Genomic DNA, 17,466 nt, shown 5'->3' with positions numbered 1-17,466 from the left:
AGACATGCAGATAAATGATGTTAAGTTTAAATTTCTAGAAACAGATATGTAATGGATAGTGCTCATCAGATGGATTACATTAGTCGTTTTGTACAATGTAAATTTTTAATGTAGGAATGAGATTAGCTAATGAGCACACCTTAAACTAGATCGAGGAACTTTTTTTATACTAAGAACAGACTCACATCAAGGAAATTTTGTTGATAATAAAATAGCTACTACTTATTGAGTATTTAGGCTATGCCAGGTATTTTACCGGATGCTTTGTGTAAGATTCTTTTAATTATTGTTATAGTGACCCAGAAATTAGCCAGTATTATCTCTATTTCTGCAAATAAGAGGACAGAAACTAAAATTAGTTTGTCCACAAGCCCCACAGTTAGGAAGAGTTAGAGCTAGAATGGAACATCTATCTTGTCTCTAAAACCTTTTCTCTTTTTCCAATTATCTGCCTATATGTGGTTGACAATAAGAAAAAATTATGTATTCTTTTTTTTATATAATATATATTTATTGATTTCAGAGAGGAAGGGAGAGGGATAGAGAGAAACATCAATGATGAGAGAATCACTGATTGGCTGCCTCTTGCATGCCCCCTATTGGGAGGGATTGAGCCCTCAACTCCAGCATGCACTCTTGACCAGAATCGAACCTGGGACCCATTAGTCCACAGGCCAATGCTCTATCCACCAAGCCAAACCAGCTGGGGCTAAATTATATATTCTTTCAACTAGCCAATAGATAATCATGTGTCTCAGTCTACTAAAAAGACAAAAGTCTCTCTCCCACCTCTCCTAATACTTTTTCCATGCCCTACAACCAGTGGTACCTATTTCTTTCATATACTTCTTGTGATATTTTATGTTTATAGCTTTTTTTTTTTCTTTCCAGAAATGGGACCATACTAACACTGTTCTACACTATGTAATAGAATTTTTTTGAATTCTATTTGGTCTTGCATCTGTTTCTATTTTCACTTTTTTAAAATAATGGTTTCTAAAATTTCTGAAATGTCCCCTTATCTTTTTTCTACAACTGTCACTCTGGACCTCTCCTGGTTTACTGCAATTGACTCCTGAATAGCCTGCTTCTCTCTCACCTCTCCCCATCCAGCTAATTCAAGGCACCACCGGTGCAATGCACTTTGGGCATCCATCTGCCTAAGAGTGAGACATATTCTGTAAAGATAGAACTAGTTCAGTTAAAACGTGTTGCTGGCTTTTCTCTGGGCACAGAATATATGCTCAGTTCTGGCCTGGAAGACTCCCACTTCTGGTCCCACCAGGCATTTCCAGTCAGCCAGCCCCACCCACACACTCTGCTGGAAGGTCACCACACTGCTGGTTCCCTAACATGCCAGTAATTTCCACTCATTTGTTCCTGCTTTTCTCTTCCTGGAATGAACTTCCCTTCCCTCTTCACAGAGCCTCTCCTCTCCAGATCTAAAGAATTGTTCAATTTCTAAATACTACACTTACATGTAACCTCTTCTCCCCAGTTTCATAATCACCTCTCCCATCCTACCCAGTGAGGGAGGGTACAGAACACATTTATTCATGTCTGTCAGCTAAGGGCATGAGGAAGATCTTCAGACAGGAGTTGATGGTGCAGTTCTTGACATCCACTCAACTCTCTTCTATGTTATGACCCCCGTTAACTCCTACAAGTAACATCATTACTTTTCCATTTGGATCCCCATGAATATACCTACAGCAGGCACCTTTTCCATGGCATTCTAGTGTAGTTACATTCATCTGTTGGATCCCCTCTTTTAGACTCTGAATTCACTAGAACTCACTTAACCTGTGTTTATCAAGAATGTAGCCCATTGTCTTGCATCTACTGTAAGCTCAGTAAGTGCTGAGTTGAATTCAGTTTGATCTCAAAGTACTATTAGATGGATTTGTTTCCCTACATGACTTAATTCTTACAGGCACAGTGAAGTGCTTGGCATAATCACACAATCATAACCAAGGGCAGAAGTTCTTTAAATGTTTTCAGTCTCAAGCTGTTTGATATGCTGATGAATGCTATCAACCAAGAAAAAAAAATTCATATGCATATGAAAATTGTATATACCATTCTTGGATTCCCCCCCTACAGCCCCTGACGTCCAGCTCTCTGCTAAAAGAAAATGCTGTTTCCTTTTTCTTGAAGGGGAATAACTTGCTCATTTTTGGGTATTAGGTCTTTTGAAGTAAAGTTTTTCCTTGACATTTGACTTTCTTAGATTTGGGTAGATTGGCTATTTGATGATATTAAAGAATTTTACTTTCTTTTAGGTGTGAAAATAATATCATGGTTACATTTTTAAAAGATTCCCTAGCTCTTAAAATACATACTGTATTATTTAAGGAGGAAATGATATGACATCTGAGATTTGCTTCAATATAATTCTGTGATAGTTGGGGACAGGGACTGAGAAAGGGTATAAATGAGACGCCATTGACTATAATGGAAGCTGGGCAATTAATACATTGACTTCATTCTATTGCTCTCTCCTTTTGGATATGGCTGAAATTTTCTATAATGAAGTTTTTAAAGTAAAATTTGGAAGTATTACAGCCTCTGAAAAATGGTTGTTGTGTTTTTTTGTGTGTGTGTTTTTTTAACAAAGCATAAGAAAGTAATTTGAATGCAAATGCTCTTTCTCTGTACTTGGAGTTTAGCTTATGCAATTATTCATTTAAATGTGAAAACAGTTACACCTAAATCTACCAGAGACTACTGTCTTGTGAACAATGCATTTCTATAAACTGTTCACATTACATTTTAACTTCTCCACAAAACAAAAGTCTGTGGCATTACTCAGTGTTTGGTTACAGGCTGATAAATATCTTACTGGCAGCTTATCTTTTTTGGAAACTGCCAAAGTAATTTTCAGACAAGTTTGAACAAGGGATGCAATTATATTTCGTTGAACTGAGAAAAATCAAGATGTGAATGAAGTGGAGATACTAATTTTCTTCTGTGTTTCATAAACAGAAGGCATTTCCAAAAATCAAAAACAAAAAAAACAAAGGGTGCACCACAATGTTTGTTAGCAATATCAGCATTCTTAGGGTAAGTATTAGTATATTAATATAGGAAAATCAAGGCCAGATTCACAACAGAGAGTGACCGTTAGATTCTTACTTGGGGTTTGCTTGACTAAATGCTTACTTTGTCACCCACTTTCTGGATTTTTACAGCATACCCTTCTTGATATTTAAGTTTCTTTTATTAGGTTTCAGACTTACTGAATGTCAATGTTTCCAAATGCCAACATGTAAAATGTGTGTATTGTTTATAACATGCCTTCCTAGGCTTTGTTTCAAGGATTTTTAAACACTATTTAGTTAAGCTTCCAAGCCAAGTCTTCATGATGTCTAAGGGCAGTGCAGCCAATCCAGCCTCACTGCCAGGTGAGGTTGAAGTGCACATTAGTATGAATCCGGTTTAGACTCATGTTCATACTAGATATGTCACTGTGGAATTTGGAACTCTAGGCGGGTGCCTCCTGTCTCTGAGTATAATAAAACTGTTCCAGTAATTAAAAATAGAAAGCTGTGTCTGCAACAGAAGGGAAAAGGTAGCATTCACTTCCCAATGAGTACGTTTACCCTAGAAAACTGGAGTTTCTGGCTCTTGTCAATTGGTTATCTATGATGGGATTATGTTAGAGTCTGCAGACAATGCAGCCCCAGAACCTACATTCGTCAGCCTCTGAGTAAAACTCTCCCTGGTGTGTTGCTTGGTAAAGTAAAGCAGTCCCTTTAAGTAGCCTCTTTTGACCAAGTGGGAAATAGTTATGGATGGTCCCTGGGAGGCAGTCAAGCACACCAGGGAATTGGGAGGATCGAGGCTCCATCCTCCAGGGTGAGATTATTTTCCAAGGCAATCTCTCTTGCTTTCAGTTTCTTCACATATAATAAACTTGGTTAACCAAATTTACAGAGTGACTTTGAGAATCCTTGAGGATATCCTGTGGACTATAAATCTATCTCTATATATAAAAGACTAATATGCAAAGTGTTCCCTTGGGAGTTCCACCAGAAGACCAGGAGTTCAATCACTCGCTATGACATGCACTGACCACAGGAGGTGGCACAGAATGAAGGGAGGCCCTGGCTGGCATCCAAAAAGGCTCCAATCAGCCCTGATCGCCAGACAGTCCTAGGGGCCCTATCTGTGCACATATTTCATGCACCAGGTCTCTAGTGTTATATAAAAAGGAATTGTTATTTTTAGGGCCAATTCTGTTTTTGCAGTTGGAAAATATATGAATAACAATTATGGGCCTAGCTGATAAATCAATTCAGAGTAAAATTGAATAGACATTAGTATTTGCCATAAGATGTCTTGCTACATCTTGGAAGATAAAATTTATCTTAAAAAGTAAAGAGAGACCTCATGAGCACATATGGTAATTCTAGTAATTATGTCTCAGGATTGACATTATTTTTTACATTAGTAAGAAACTTATGCCTCTGTTATATTCAGTGAGTCACAAAGGATTTCACTGGTCTTTGTCCTCTCGAGAGGCTTGGACTACCCTCTGGGAGACAGGACAGCCCCTGAAACCCTAGGGACTAAGGCAGTCATCCTACAGCTTTGCCCTGTTAGGTCAGCCCAGAGTGTAGGCACCTTTAAGGGCTTACCTTGGCATGTTTAAGTGCTGTCTGGCTCCTGCCAATCTTTCAGCTCTAATTTCAACAATGTTGCTACTCTTCTACCCACCCACCCTGCTTGTTGCTCCTGGAATGCCCTCCTCCACCCATTTCTGCATATCAAATTTTACTCAAATCCTTCTCAGCTCAAATGGCCCCTCCTCCACAGAGCTTCTCCAGTCCCCAACCCAAGCACTGCAGGCACCAGGGTGGAGAGCTCAGTGAAAGGGCTGATTCCTGGAGAAAGTGAGATTTTGAAGGGAATCTGGAAGGGTTGGTGAATTAGGACAGGCAAGCCAGAAAATGGAGAGCATTGAAGGGAGAACAGTAATACTTTAAACAATAAAATAATTTTTAAAACTATAATAATAATAAAATAAAGGGAGAACACCGCCCCCCCCAAAAAAACTATTAAATAATATAAATATTTTAAAAGTAATTTTATGGCCAACCATACTGTAAGTAGAAATGATTTCATTCAAAGGTATGCTTTCCTTAATATATCAACTTTAAAAATCATAAATGTGCTAAAGTATATTTTAAAGAAAACTGTGATAATATGTTCTTGTTCTCAAGTAATATATAAAATGTGACATTACAAGCTTATGGCTAAATTGGATATTACAAACTGGTATCTTCAGAATTGATGGAAGTAGGAAAGTTGGTAATGGACATAAAAAGAAACAATGGAAGAGAAAAACATATACTTACTAGAATATTTTGTAGAAAATGATTTGAAATTATCCAAAAATAGCTGCTATATAAACAGCCAAAACAGCTAGAAAAGAAAATGAGGAGGAAATTCTTCGTGATGTTTATTTTGCAAGTGAAATGTCTTGAGTAAATATTCAGACATGGAACCTGATCTACTACATCTTAAAGGAATTTCTGGACTCATTATTTTCTTAATTTGATTTTTATCCAATTGGACTTCCTTTTTTCCCCTTCTACTTTTGTGGTGAGTGTAATAAAGACATTGCTGAAGCAGTTAAACCTGAGAGATACAATTTAGGGTTTTGATAATCGGATTAATGTGAATCATTTTGACGCAGAATTTGGTTATCATTAGGAGGTATCACAGCATTTGTTCTTTGTACCTACCCTGTTTCCCCGAAAATAAGACAGTGACTTATATTAATTTTTGCTTCCAAAGATGCGCTAGGTCTTATTTTCAGGGTCTTATTTTTCCATGAAGAAGAATATGGTACATATTTATTGTTAAATGAAAATAAAGGCAATTCATTACCTGTATACGATACGGTAGTACGGTAGTTGTCAACATAAACCAGACAAACTGTGAATCCTACAGTATCAAGAAATTACTCATTTATTCAGTGACAATCATGTCATCATCTTCTGGAACATCATCATAACAATCCAATTCCTGAATTTCCTGGTGAATTTCTTGTGACTCCATTTCTTTCAGAATCAGTGGACCAAATCTCTCATGTTTAGCCTAGGGGGGCCTTATTTTCGGGGGATGCCTTATATTTCACTCAGAAGGAAACCTGCAAGTAGGTCTTATTTTCGGAGGATGTGTTATTTTCAGGGAAACACTGTACTAGGGAGAAAAACACATGATGATTTTGAAGAATTTCTAACTTTTTAAAATATGAAATCTACCAAAATTAGCGGCGTCTACACAATAGTTTTCATTGTTAGCTCACTCCAGTGTCTATATTGAGGGCCAAGGGTCTCTTTAACAGGTATCTTTTGGGCAGTGCAATGCCAAGTGGTGATTTTGCCTGTTCTAAGTTTGGCATGTGTTAAGTGAAGAACGCCAAAAAATGTTCTGATAGTCACATTTGTTAAGAATCTAACTTTGAAAATAAAGGTTTAGGTAACTCACTGAATGAACCATTCTTTTGGCAAATGCCAAGAAGACAGTGCTCCCATTATTCTTTCTTGATTTTTTTATATCAGGTGTATCTTTTTTTATTTGTGTCAAAAAAGAAAGGAAACATGTAATGGTTCCATATAAGGAAGAATAATACACCTGCACTAATATTAATGACTAATCCTCTGGCTATCTTTAATTCTCTTATGGAAATAATATTTCAGTAGGAAAACAATAATTAAGTCTGTGAACGACGTAGAATTATGTCTTTTCATATGTCAACTTATTTTTCCGTTGGATGAAGGCTTAAACAACAATTGTTAAGTGTACTGTTATTTTGGAGGACTTGTTACTAAATACCAAGAAAACCCCTGGGCAGAGGTGATAGCCGTGAGGAATACTAACTGCGCTACAGAGACCGTGTCATGAGCCACTGTGGGTTGTGCCGTTTTATGATATCCTCTCACCCACCTTTTGTGTATTCACACAAAGGACTTCAATACTTTCCACACTAACCTCGATGGCTTCCTGGATTTGTGATTATTTCTAAGGGGGGAAAGAAACCTGACATATGTTTTTCTCAGTACACATGGTAATAGAATGAGGATATTATAAACAGGAAGGAGAACCCCGAGGTGATGGTGCAGAGGAAGCTGCCGGCTAAAGGAAAGGGATGCAGCGCTGGTGCTCAGGGGTGTGAAGATTGTGTTTTTGTTCAAGCCGGGCTGTGGGAGGAAGCAATGTGATCACTGGCTCCCGTAGTACTAGAAGCCGTGGTGCCACAAATTTCCTACTATTTACATGCCCGTAGGGGGCAGGGTTTTGTTCAATACTTCATTAAAGACTTTTTTTTTTTTAATTTTTTAATGCACGCTGACCCAGTTTATCCAGGTGCTGGATAGACTTTAAAATTAACATCTGTGCTTTTCTCTAACTGTACACCATAAAATCTAGGAGCTAATGAAAAAGCTGCCTTGGAGAATCATGTAAATAATTACCTAAGACACTGCAACAACACTGGGCGGCTTTGGGGGAAGTGCTCTGAGTGGAGGGTGGGGTGATCGGAATCTGGCCCTGACTCTGCCAGGTCCCTGGGCACGTGAGGAGGAGGGGGCTTTCTCGGCTGTGATCTCTGCTGTGCCACCAACATTGGCATGCAGTGCATGGCCACAAGCTAGTGGCGTGACATCTCAGAGCCTTACTGGAGTGTGGGATGAGGGTCAGGGTTTAGGTCCGTGGTTTTCAGTCATGGAAAACATAAACAACTGCACCTCAAGACATGGCGTGATGTACTTGATCATACTGGAGACTTTCTGATTCTTGTTAGCTCACACTGCCAGATTCTTTGTGTAGAGTCCTTGGATCAAGCCTCCACCTGCTAGAAAGTGAGCACCATGCACCTTGTCTGATTGGTCGCTGCTGCATCCCTGTTGACTAGCACCAGATGTAAGCTTGGTAAATGAACACAAATGACTAATTCTCTGTATGTTTGAATTTATTTCCAAACGTATACGTGAGAGAGTTTGTAGTGCCTTTCTGTTTGGGGAGTTTTGTTTTGTTTTGTTTTGTTTTCTCTTTTAATTTAAGTGTGTGCTGTCCATTCCTATAAAATTGTGTGAGGGAATACAGCCCTATGCCAGCAGTGTGCTGTGTGCCATTGAGTTCTAGGCTGGGGTGTCATACTTCTATCCAGTTCACGTCCTCCTTGTGAAGAGGCTTGTGTAAGGAAGTTTTTGATGTGTACATCCCTCAACTAAAACTTAGACAGGCTTCAGCAGGTCCCCTCCTGGGAAGATGGGAAAAGAGGCTGGATTCAGAGGACTCGTAAGTGAGGAGATGTTTGGACGCCTGCCTACCACCACCTTTGAGCATCCCGAAGGTCTATTGCCATGTTTTATAGTTGCTCCAAAGCAAATTAAATTATTTCACCAGTTACTAGTCTAGGGTGTTATTTCCCATCCCCACCCCCCAAGATTCTGTTTTCCTCTCCTGCTTGACTAAAATGCTAAGAAGAGAGGAATGCACTTCCATCATTCTTAATATAACTTATCTACTAACTTCCCATTTGAATGAGTAATCATGGACACCCCCATCAGTTTTGTGTCTGACACAAAATTAGCCTTAATAAATTGACCTGCTTAAGCAAGACTATTTTTTTTTAGTACTGTTTTAGATTCACAGCAAAATTAAGAGGAAGATACAGAGACTTCCCCTATTTCCTCTGGCCCCATGTAAACAAAACTTACCCCGCCATCAACATCCCCTACCAGAGTGGTACATTTGTTACAATTGACGAATTTATGGACTGCTTGATAGCATGGGGTTGGTACTTATTGTATGGCCGATATAAGTATGCGCTTTGTTTTATGTACATTTACACACATTCTTATTGTCATTTATGCATAACCATGTTCTTAAAGGAAACATAAGACAGTGTTAAAGTTAAACATATTATTACTTCCAAGGAGCGTGACTCACTCCATGAACATGAGATTAGGAGTGAAAGGATGGGAGGTGGACTTTATTTGTTACTTCATACTCTTTTGTACTATTTTAGTTTTTTTGTTTGTTTGTGTTGTTGGGTTGTTGTTTTGTTTTTTTGTGGGTTTTTTTTTGCCAACAGCCTATTGGTACTTATAGTTTAAATGAGCCAATTAAAATAATACAGAGAGACCATCTTTTTTTTATAAGCTTACGACTGTAATATGATTAATAAATTTCAAGGACATTTCCCTCTCCAAAAAAGGTTTCTTGTTTTCCTAAAGATGCATTGGGACATATGAATTTTAAAATAAACATGCTGGTGTTCAGTTTCCTTTTTTCTACCTCCCTCTTTAAATCCCAGATTGTTGCCTCTTCCACCTTCCACCTAAACATCAGAGGATCTAAAATCTCACGGAAGGACATAAATTAGTATCAAAGACTGTGGGAAGTACTTTTTTCTGTATTCTAAATATACTTTTGATTTTAGCTGTGACAAGCTACTCAGTGATAAATCTGTGTTCTTTAACATTGACGTCAGTGTTTGGCAAACAGAAAAAAGTCAGTCAAGGAAATATCTGCCTCTGGTATGTTCAGAGCAGTGCATGCGGTTTTTAACTCTTGAGAGCAAGCACCATTTTTGGTTTTGCTCAACACTGTCTCCTGTTGAGTTGTCAGCCTTGGAACTGTGGAAACTTTGGGGTGGATAACCCTTTGTGGTTGGGGCTGTCCTGCCATTGTGTTAAATAGTATTGACTCCACGTGGAGAGTTTCCCTTTGAAGCTTGGTCCTTCTTTTCTTTTGCTGCTGTAGCCATGTGATTTTGAAATTGGGGCACAATGCTCCTCAGGGCTACTTTATTAAAAAATATTAATTAAAAATTCATGTGTTTCAATGTATTTTTATCCTTTTTTTTTTAAATCAAAGTTATGAGTTTTGGGCAATAAGGATACTTCAGAACTGGGTTGCCTAACATGATAACCACTAGCCACACTGGCAATTTCCACTTTAATTTTACTGAACACAAATTAAATGTAATGAAGCATTTAGTTTTTCAGCCACCCTGTTCACATTTCAAGAGCTCCTTAGCCACGTGTCTACTAGCTACAAGGAGACAGTGCAGGCAGAACATTCCCACCATCACAGACAGTTCTGCTGCTCACAGTGGCTCTGGAATGGTGTTGGCAATCCATGACCTAGGACTCACTCTAACCCCACCCCCTACACTTGTTTTGTAAATAAAATTTTCTTGAAATACAGCCAAATGTCTTCATGTTGTCTATGGTTTTCAGGCTATAACAGCAGAATTGAGTAGTTGTAATAGAGTCCCTATGACTCACAGAGCCTAAAATATTTTCTTTTTGTGACTGCACTTACAAGTATACCTGCTCATAAAGCTGAGGTTGTTCATATAGCATAGTTGTTATGTGTGAGCAGATGTTCGTAGTGTAATAGGTTATATGAGGCAGGAGTTATCAAAATTCAAAGATGAGCTGGGTCAGAACATCAAGAATAGAGTTATCTGGCCAAACCTCTGGATTCCTAGCAGAGAACAGTTGTACCTTTGTAGGGGTAACCAGAATGTGTGTTCCTCTCTGGGAGATCAGATTCTTTCCAAAAATGAAAGGATGAAAGACTATCAGGCAAGACAACATGCAAACAGTCAGTCAACTCAGGGTGGGCTGGACAACGAGCAGAATGAGTCCACAGTTGCCCCGAGACCCATCAGTGCTGCTGGCCCATTGGCGCTGCTAAGCCACAGTCTGGCTGGGAGTGTGTGATGGAATCTACAAAGGAATGAGGACAGGCAGAGAAAGCAGAGTGAGGTAGGGGGAGGGGGAGCGTTTATCTGTTAGACCTAAACACCTTTCAATTAAGGCTTTCAATTTGGACTCACATAGGAATTTATTCAGAAATGTTTATTTCATTAACAGAGTAACTTTCTAATTTTTGATTGATTGGCTCATTTAGTATTTTTATGGTCTTTTATTTTGTGGAGTATCTAAGAAATTTAGTCTCTTAGATAACAAGTAAAATATTTAAATTTGTTTTGTTTTTAACATCTTTACATATCATTTTAAAAAATAATGTTTTATACCATGGAGTTTTTATACCATTTTGATGAGACATGAGCTTATTTTGTCTGTGTCTTGGGCTGATAGTTGTTTTTTTTTGTTTTGTTTTTTTTAATGGAGGCCAAATCATGATGTATAAATTGTACCCAAGACAAATTTGTCTTTGAAGATTGTTAAACGCTGATTTTTTTTAAGTGTATTTTTAGTTAGTTGATTTTAAGTTGTAAATTATAATGCAATCTAATGGAAGTAAGCTTTTGACATTGGCCTGATAGGACTGGCTTTGCGACTCTTTCTTTGTTGCTTTCCCAGGTGAAAGCCAGCAGCTTCTTAATCACAGTGCCCTTGCCTCTGCGGCCAGGGCTTCTCTCCGGTGAGTGCCTTATAAAGGCTGACCTTCACTAGAGCAGATTATAATGTGGCAGGGAGAGCTAAATTTAGAGGGAAAGCAAGCCTCTGCTCCAAATAGTAACAGCTCAACGATAGAGACTTTTGGTGAACAGAGTATCTTCATTTAGTCTTTCAATACCAGTAGGTGAGTCCCTGTGTTGTTTGTTTTAATTTTTGGTGTGTACATCAAAAACTTTCCATCTCTTTTATGTTTACAAGTTATTGTGTTATTTTCCACATAGACTATATTGAGGGTTTGAGACAGTGCCATATAATTAGGCTACGAAGAAACAAAGGTTTGTGTTTAGAATTGAAGAGAGCATAAACGGAGCTAACAATTTTTTAAATGGAGTAATTCCCTCATGGGTAGGCTGTGTGTAATGGTAATTCTCCATTGTCAGCAAACTAGAAACAAAGTACAAAAGTAGAGTTAATTGGGGTTCCCAATTGTTTATATTTCTGGATCCTAAAAAAGATCTTTTAGAAAGGGCTCACACTTTTAGAATATTTTTTTATTCCAAAATATAAACATCATTGGCAAAGTATAAGTCCTTCCTTGCATGTTTACCTACTGGAGGAGTTTCAGGCTAGTTGTTCTTTTTTTTTCTTTTCTTTTTTTTTCCTATTTTTGTTTTTGCATCTCTGGTGTGAGACCCCAGGTCTGTAACAGATATTTTTCTTTACTAATACAGAAGACATTTTATATAAAAATGTGTTGTTTGAGGGGAGGTGTGGAATACATGCACATACACATGCCTGTGTACACACATGTGTTTATATGCATTACTTGTTCTTCGATGAGGTGTTTGCTGATCCAGAGTAAATCCATGGAAAATGTCAAAGGAAATTTCTGAATGAAAGAGTTTTGCAATGAGTATAAATAATGCATTAGAAGCTCTATTTCCAACATCTATCAAATAAAATGAGATTTCGTCAGTTACATTTATAACTATTTAAAACGTAGCTGCTGCCGCATACCCATACAACAATCAGTCACTTTTTTGGCCCTTGTTCTGGGACTGTACTATTTTCCCACCTATCTCATTGCATTGTAAACGTTGAGATTTTATCTCCAGAGGAGGCTCTGCTTTTCTGAGGGCATGGAATCTGCCTTAGTCGTCTTTATTTTGCAAAGCATGATGGATTAAGTTCACTTTATAGGATTGATATAAAACGTCTTTATTTAAGCCATATTACTGTTTTCATTTGTCACCTTATTTCTAATTAGTTTCATTTTTAAAGTTATGATTAAAAGTTTTTAGTGATAAACAGATTGCTTTTTATGTGAAAATAAAAGTTTCTCATTAGTGGGTGTGAAAAAAGTTTTTGTAATAAATTGAGTAATAATTTTTGCATGCTTAAGAAATTTTTTTTAAAAGTTTCATACATAAATAATTTACTTGAATATTACAAATTTTCATGATTACTTAATGGTGTAAGTATTGGAGAAAATCTGGACATTTTCAAGTCACAATTTTTAAATACTTTGAAAGATAATTAAATAATTTGCTTGACATCTTATTTGTTTAGTTCTCATCATTTAGATGATCTAGACATGTTTTCAGATTGTAATATTTATGCCAGCAAACTTATTCTTAATTTATAAAATGTCTTATTTGGTTGTTGTTGTTTTTTTTACTTTTTTCAAAGCTAATATATTTTTTAGTTGTCTATTAAGTCAAATTGGAGAATATAGAATACCCAAATCACTGACCTATGAGGTAAACAAATATAAGACTTTTTAGCAGTTTTTTTTTTATATCTTTCTGAAGTTTTGCTTGCATAGAAAAGTGGAATATATATATCACCATTTTAACCAAAAACATATGTTTTACACTCTTATTCCACTTGTTTTTTTCCATTAGCAATGTCTTGGCACAGCTCATTTGACAATTATTTGAGCTTATTTGAGCATTATTCATTAAATGCTTACTGTTTACTCAGCGTTATTTTAGGTGCTAAAGACACACTGTAAAGTAAAAACTATGAAGTCCCTCCCTGCATGGAGGCTACACCCTCAAGGGAGAAATAGACCAGAGGCACAGACATGATCAAATGGCAGGGCTTCTCTGCAAAGGGGGCCTTTGATTGGGTGTAAAGAGAAGACCAGGGGGACTGACGGGGATAGCATCCTTCCCAGAAGAGAGGGACTCCTCTGGCACATTGGCGGAAGAAAGGGCAGTGTGGTTGGAGCACAGTGAGTGCTGGGACGAGAGGTAGATGTAGGAATCATAATCTGAGAGGTACCAGGCCTAATTCCTTCATTTGTAAAACTTCATGAAATTCCATTTGATGGCTTATTATAAACTAGTTTAACCAGCCTCATATTTATGAGCATTTAGGTTTCCATTTTTTTAATGCCTCTAACAATGCTGAACTGAATTCTTTCTACACACACGCTCACAAAATATATTCACATATTTGTGTGGGTATACATTCCTAGTAGAGAAATTGCTGGAACCCAGGTTGTGCACATAGAAATGTTTATAGGTATTCAACAAATGTTTCCCAGTAGTATTGCATGGAGTTTCTCTCTTATGCCAAAATTTATGCCTGAGGTTGTTTCCTTTATGTCTTTTTGTCAACACTAGGTATTATTAAACTTTAAAACTTGCTAGTTCAGTAGTTAAAGTTATCTCATTTTGTTAAATTATATTCAGTATGGATGAGATTATGCTAATTAGCTATATATTTTTATATGAACTGCTTAATTGAATTACATAATCTTTCTTTTCTTTTCCAGAAATTTTATGAATAAGCATCAGAAGCCAGTGCTAACAGGCCAGCGGTTCAAAACTCGGAAAAGGGGTAGGTTGTGTTGTGGGTTTGGGGCGGGGGGCATGTTTATATGTAGGTGTGTTTTAAGTTCCAATCAAAATATAAAAGTGGAGAAGATTTAGAATTATATCCTTGTTTCCAGCTAACCTCCCTAATTCCAGTCTTTTGAACTCTGGATGGAGAATCTGAAGGTCTGAGATCCAGCCTCAGAATTGCCAGTCCCTTAGGTGTTTGATTTTGGATAAGCCATCTAACTTGTCTGAGCTTTGTATCGTTATCTACAAAACGAGGATAATTACATCTGATCAGGTTGCCTCGCTCTCAACTGAAGATGATTGACTTTAGTGTTTTGACATCAGCATTTGTATTTGTTTTTTGCCTTCTTTGTTTTTCAAAAAGTATAAAGAGCAAGGATACTACAACTAAAAGAAAAGTAAGCTAGGGAAAGAGTTTTTAACCTTTTCAGAATTTAGAGAGTTAAATTAAACTTACTGCCCTAAATATCTTTAAAACACAGGATATTTTCAAGGGACTTTTCTTGTGGGAAGAGTATTGAGGAATGACTGATGAAATTACTACTTGCATGCGCCACTGCTCCTTTTTATGTCATGTTCATCTTAACATCCTTTCTGTGTAAAGATTATTTTTAAAGGTTTATATTTAGTCAGTTTTGCATAGTTATGTAGAGATCCTCTTGGGCTTAAGAATAATTGAGCCAATACATGATGGGGAAGACTTTTTAAAATACAAAACAAATGAAGTTATTGTGTTGACTGACCCTGAGGAGAGTGACTGACAATGTTTAAGGAAGTGTCATGTATAAAGAAAAACGATGGCTGAAATCTTCCCGAAGGCCTCACGGCTGATGATGAAGCATCATGCCATTCAGCGGTCGTCAGGTGCTACACTGTTGGATGGATTACCCATGGCGTATGCCTTTGGCGTGTTCAGTTGGGGTGTTTCGGCAGCACCTGCTGCTGATGTTCCCTTGCAGTGCTGTGTCTGGGTTAGCATAACTCCAGTCATTTAGAAAGAAAAGAAGTCTCAGTTCACTTGGTCAATTGGATGAAAAAAGTTCCCAAGAGTCACTTGGTAGCTCTAAGGCGGAATTGAACTGTAAACGCTGGCTGCCGGAAAGCTTCACGCTCCCACTAAACAATGTGAAAGTAACCAACTGGTTATTTTGTACAGTATTTCTGTTTGCACTCTCCTTCTTTCGATGTGTGTTGTTGCTGTTTTTTTAGTCCCGGGCTCATCCCCATAAACTGTCTAAGTAAAAGCACAGCCTAAGCCACTGCCCTCTACTTAGTCCTCTAACAAAGCGATCTCCCCATTAAAATCTGGAAACTGGGACCAATACAAGGCGCTACAACCAGCATGCGTTTGTTGTTTTATTGTCTAACGCAGTCTTGGGCGGGGGAGACTATAAAAAAAATCATCACAGTTGATTTCCAAAGGGCTTCATAATTAAGGAACAATGTAGTCCAGAAACCTAATTACAGTTTAGGTGTTTTTGGGCCTGGTAAGGTTGTAATATTTCATCTATGCCCGACTGTGAGGCGCAGAAAGGTTTGCCGTGTCCTGCCCACTGAGGAACTGTGTTAATCTCAGACTGGATCTCCAGCTCTAGCAGCTTTACTAGTGACGCCGATTCACACACGGTAACAGCCCCAAAGCCAGGAGCCGGCCCAAGAATGTGTTGCACAACAGCAGACATGATTCCACAAGCAAGCTTGTCTTGCAGTCTTTTGATCCGGAAAGGTCCTCTCATCCTAGCTGGTTTGCCTCTGATTCATTCGGTGGGCGAGATCGTGCCTGAGTCTTATTGCTGGGGAGCACTCAGAGCCCGCAGCCTATTGCATATCGTTGCTCAGTTGATCTGGTTTTATAGGCTCAAGTCTGAGGGAGATTTAAGCAGCACTTGAGCTATTTCGTGCCAGTCTGCTGACAGGAGAAAAATAGTCAACCTCATTTTATATTCTTTGGAATAGTGAATTGCCTCCTGACGATTTATAGTGCTCTGGCTTTTCTCTTGCTATTATGACAGGGCCAACTGCAGATAAATGGTTGGCAGTTTTGTTAAGCTGAGGAAAAATCTACCGAGGCTGTTTCAAGGTCATTTTGATAGGCTGTCTTCTGAAAATCTGTCTTCCATTTGAAATTATTTCCTGGCAATTTGGCTAATGCTCTTCCATGTATAAGTTGGTACAAAACAAAATGTATTTCTTTTTACTGAACATAGAAATCCAGTATCATGGCAGGACACATCATATAGAACTCCTTTCAGACTGTCTTTTCCTTTATAAAATATGCAGAACTTACTTAGTATATTTTCTTCAAAGGAGTTACGTTTTCCATTGTGGTTTGTGGGAATCTAAAAAGATGAATGTTTCTCCCCTGAACCACGGTGATGCTTAGCTAAATGAATTATTTAATGACTGAGTTGACCTCCCTGAAAATTTTGTAGAGAGATTGGATGAAAATAGGAGAGGGAATAAATGACCCAGTTGCAGACATCTGGAGTGACCACAGTCTTGGGTTTCTCCCTGAGACTTTACACCTGTCCTAGTGGTTTTAGATTACTCAGCTTTTTACAATAAGTAGTGGTAGCAACTAATCAAGGAAAGCTTTAAATGTGCAAATATATGTGTCTGTGTATGGTTAGAAATTCCTGATAGTTAATTCGCTTACTATATATCTCAGTGACTTTCAGGGAGGAATGCAGGTTATGTTGTTTATCACTTAATGATCAACAGGCTGGGAAAATGCTGTGTTAACCAGTTACTATAATTCCCAGAGAAAGCAATGCATCTAGATAACTTACAGGCATATTTGAGTCTTACAGGCATAAACGAGTCAGAAATAGGCTCATTTCTCCATGTCAGTTTAGGGGTTATTCTGACTAACTCCTCCGTGTCTCACTTGTGATTCACCAACATAGTATAAATTGAGGCCCTAATTATATGTTCCCACTTGGAGGGAGTTTTGACCTGCCAAATGGAAACTCAGGAAGCAATGGCATATTTTTGTTTGGATTTTTTAAGCCGGTCCTCAAATTAAATATGAAATTACATATACTATTATCTCAGATGAAAAAGAACCTTTTGGTAAAATGCCTTGTTTCCTCAAACTTCCATCCATGTTCTTGCCATGCTCCTGTATAAGATGTTTGTATTCCTCTACATGGACACTTAGCTTAGCAGGTGGGAATTTGTTTTCCAGTCTGCAAAAGAATTATTAATCCCATCATTCCTCA

The 17,466-nt window shown here is 37.9% G+C and overlaps 1 protein-coding gene across 6 annotated transcripts in view; it reads left to right on the top strand.

Moving 5' to 3' along the window:
* The window catches only part of BZW2 (basic leucine zipper and W2 domains 2), a 50,626-nt gene that overhangs the window by 1,986 nt on the left and 31,174 nt on the right, over positions 1-17,466 (top strand). For 5 of the 6 annotated variants that reach the window (XR_006740940.1, XR_006740939.1, XM_036429270.2 and 2 more), the window contains one exon: positions 14,176-14,240. Coding sequence is in view for 4 of the 6 variants with exons in the window: in XM_036429270.2 (XP_036285163.1) it covers positions 14,183-14,240 (58 nt within the window). In the remaining 2 variants the exon portion in view is untranslated. Of the gene's footprint in view, positions 1-13,610; positions 13,630-14,175; positions 14,241-17,466 lie in introns of those variants that run through there. The other variant, XM_045578172.1, reaches the window with a different exon arrangement.

This window comes from Pipistrellus kuhlii, unplaced genomic scaffold (genome assembly GCF_014108245.1).
Source record: "Pipistrellus kuhlii isolate mPipKuh1 unplaced genomic scaffold, mPipKuh1.p scaffold_m20_p_10, whole genome shotgun sequence".
Lineage (NCBI taxonomy): Eukaryota > Metazoa > Chordata > Mammalia > Chiroptera > Vespertilionidae > Pipistrellus > Pipistrellus kuhlii.
This window is presented reverse-complemented; position numbering and strand designations above follow the sequence as displayed.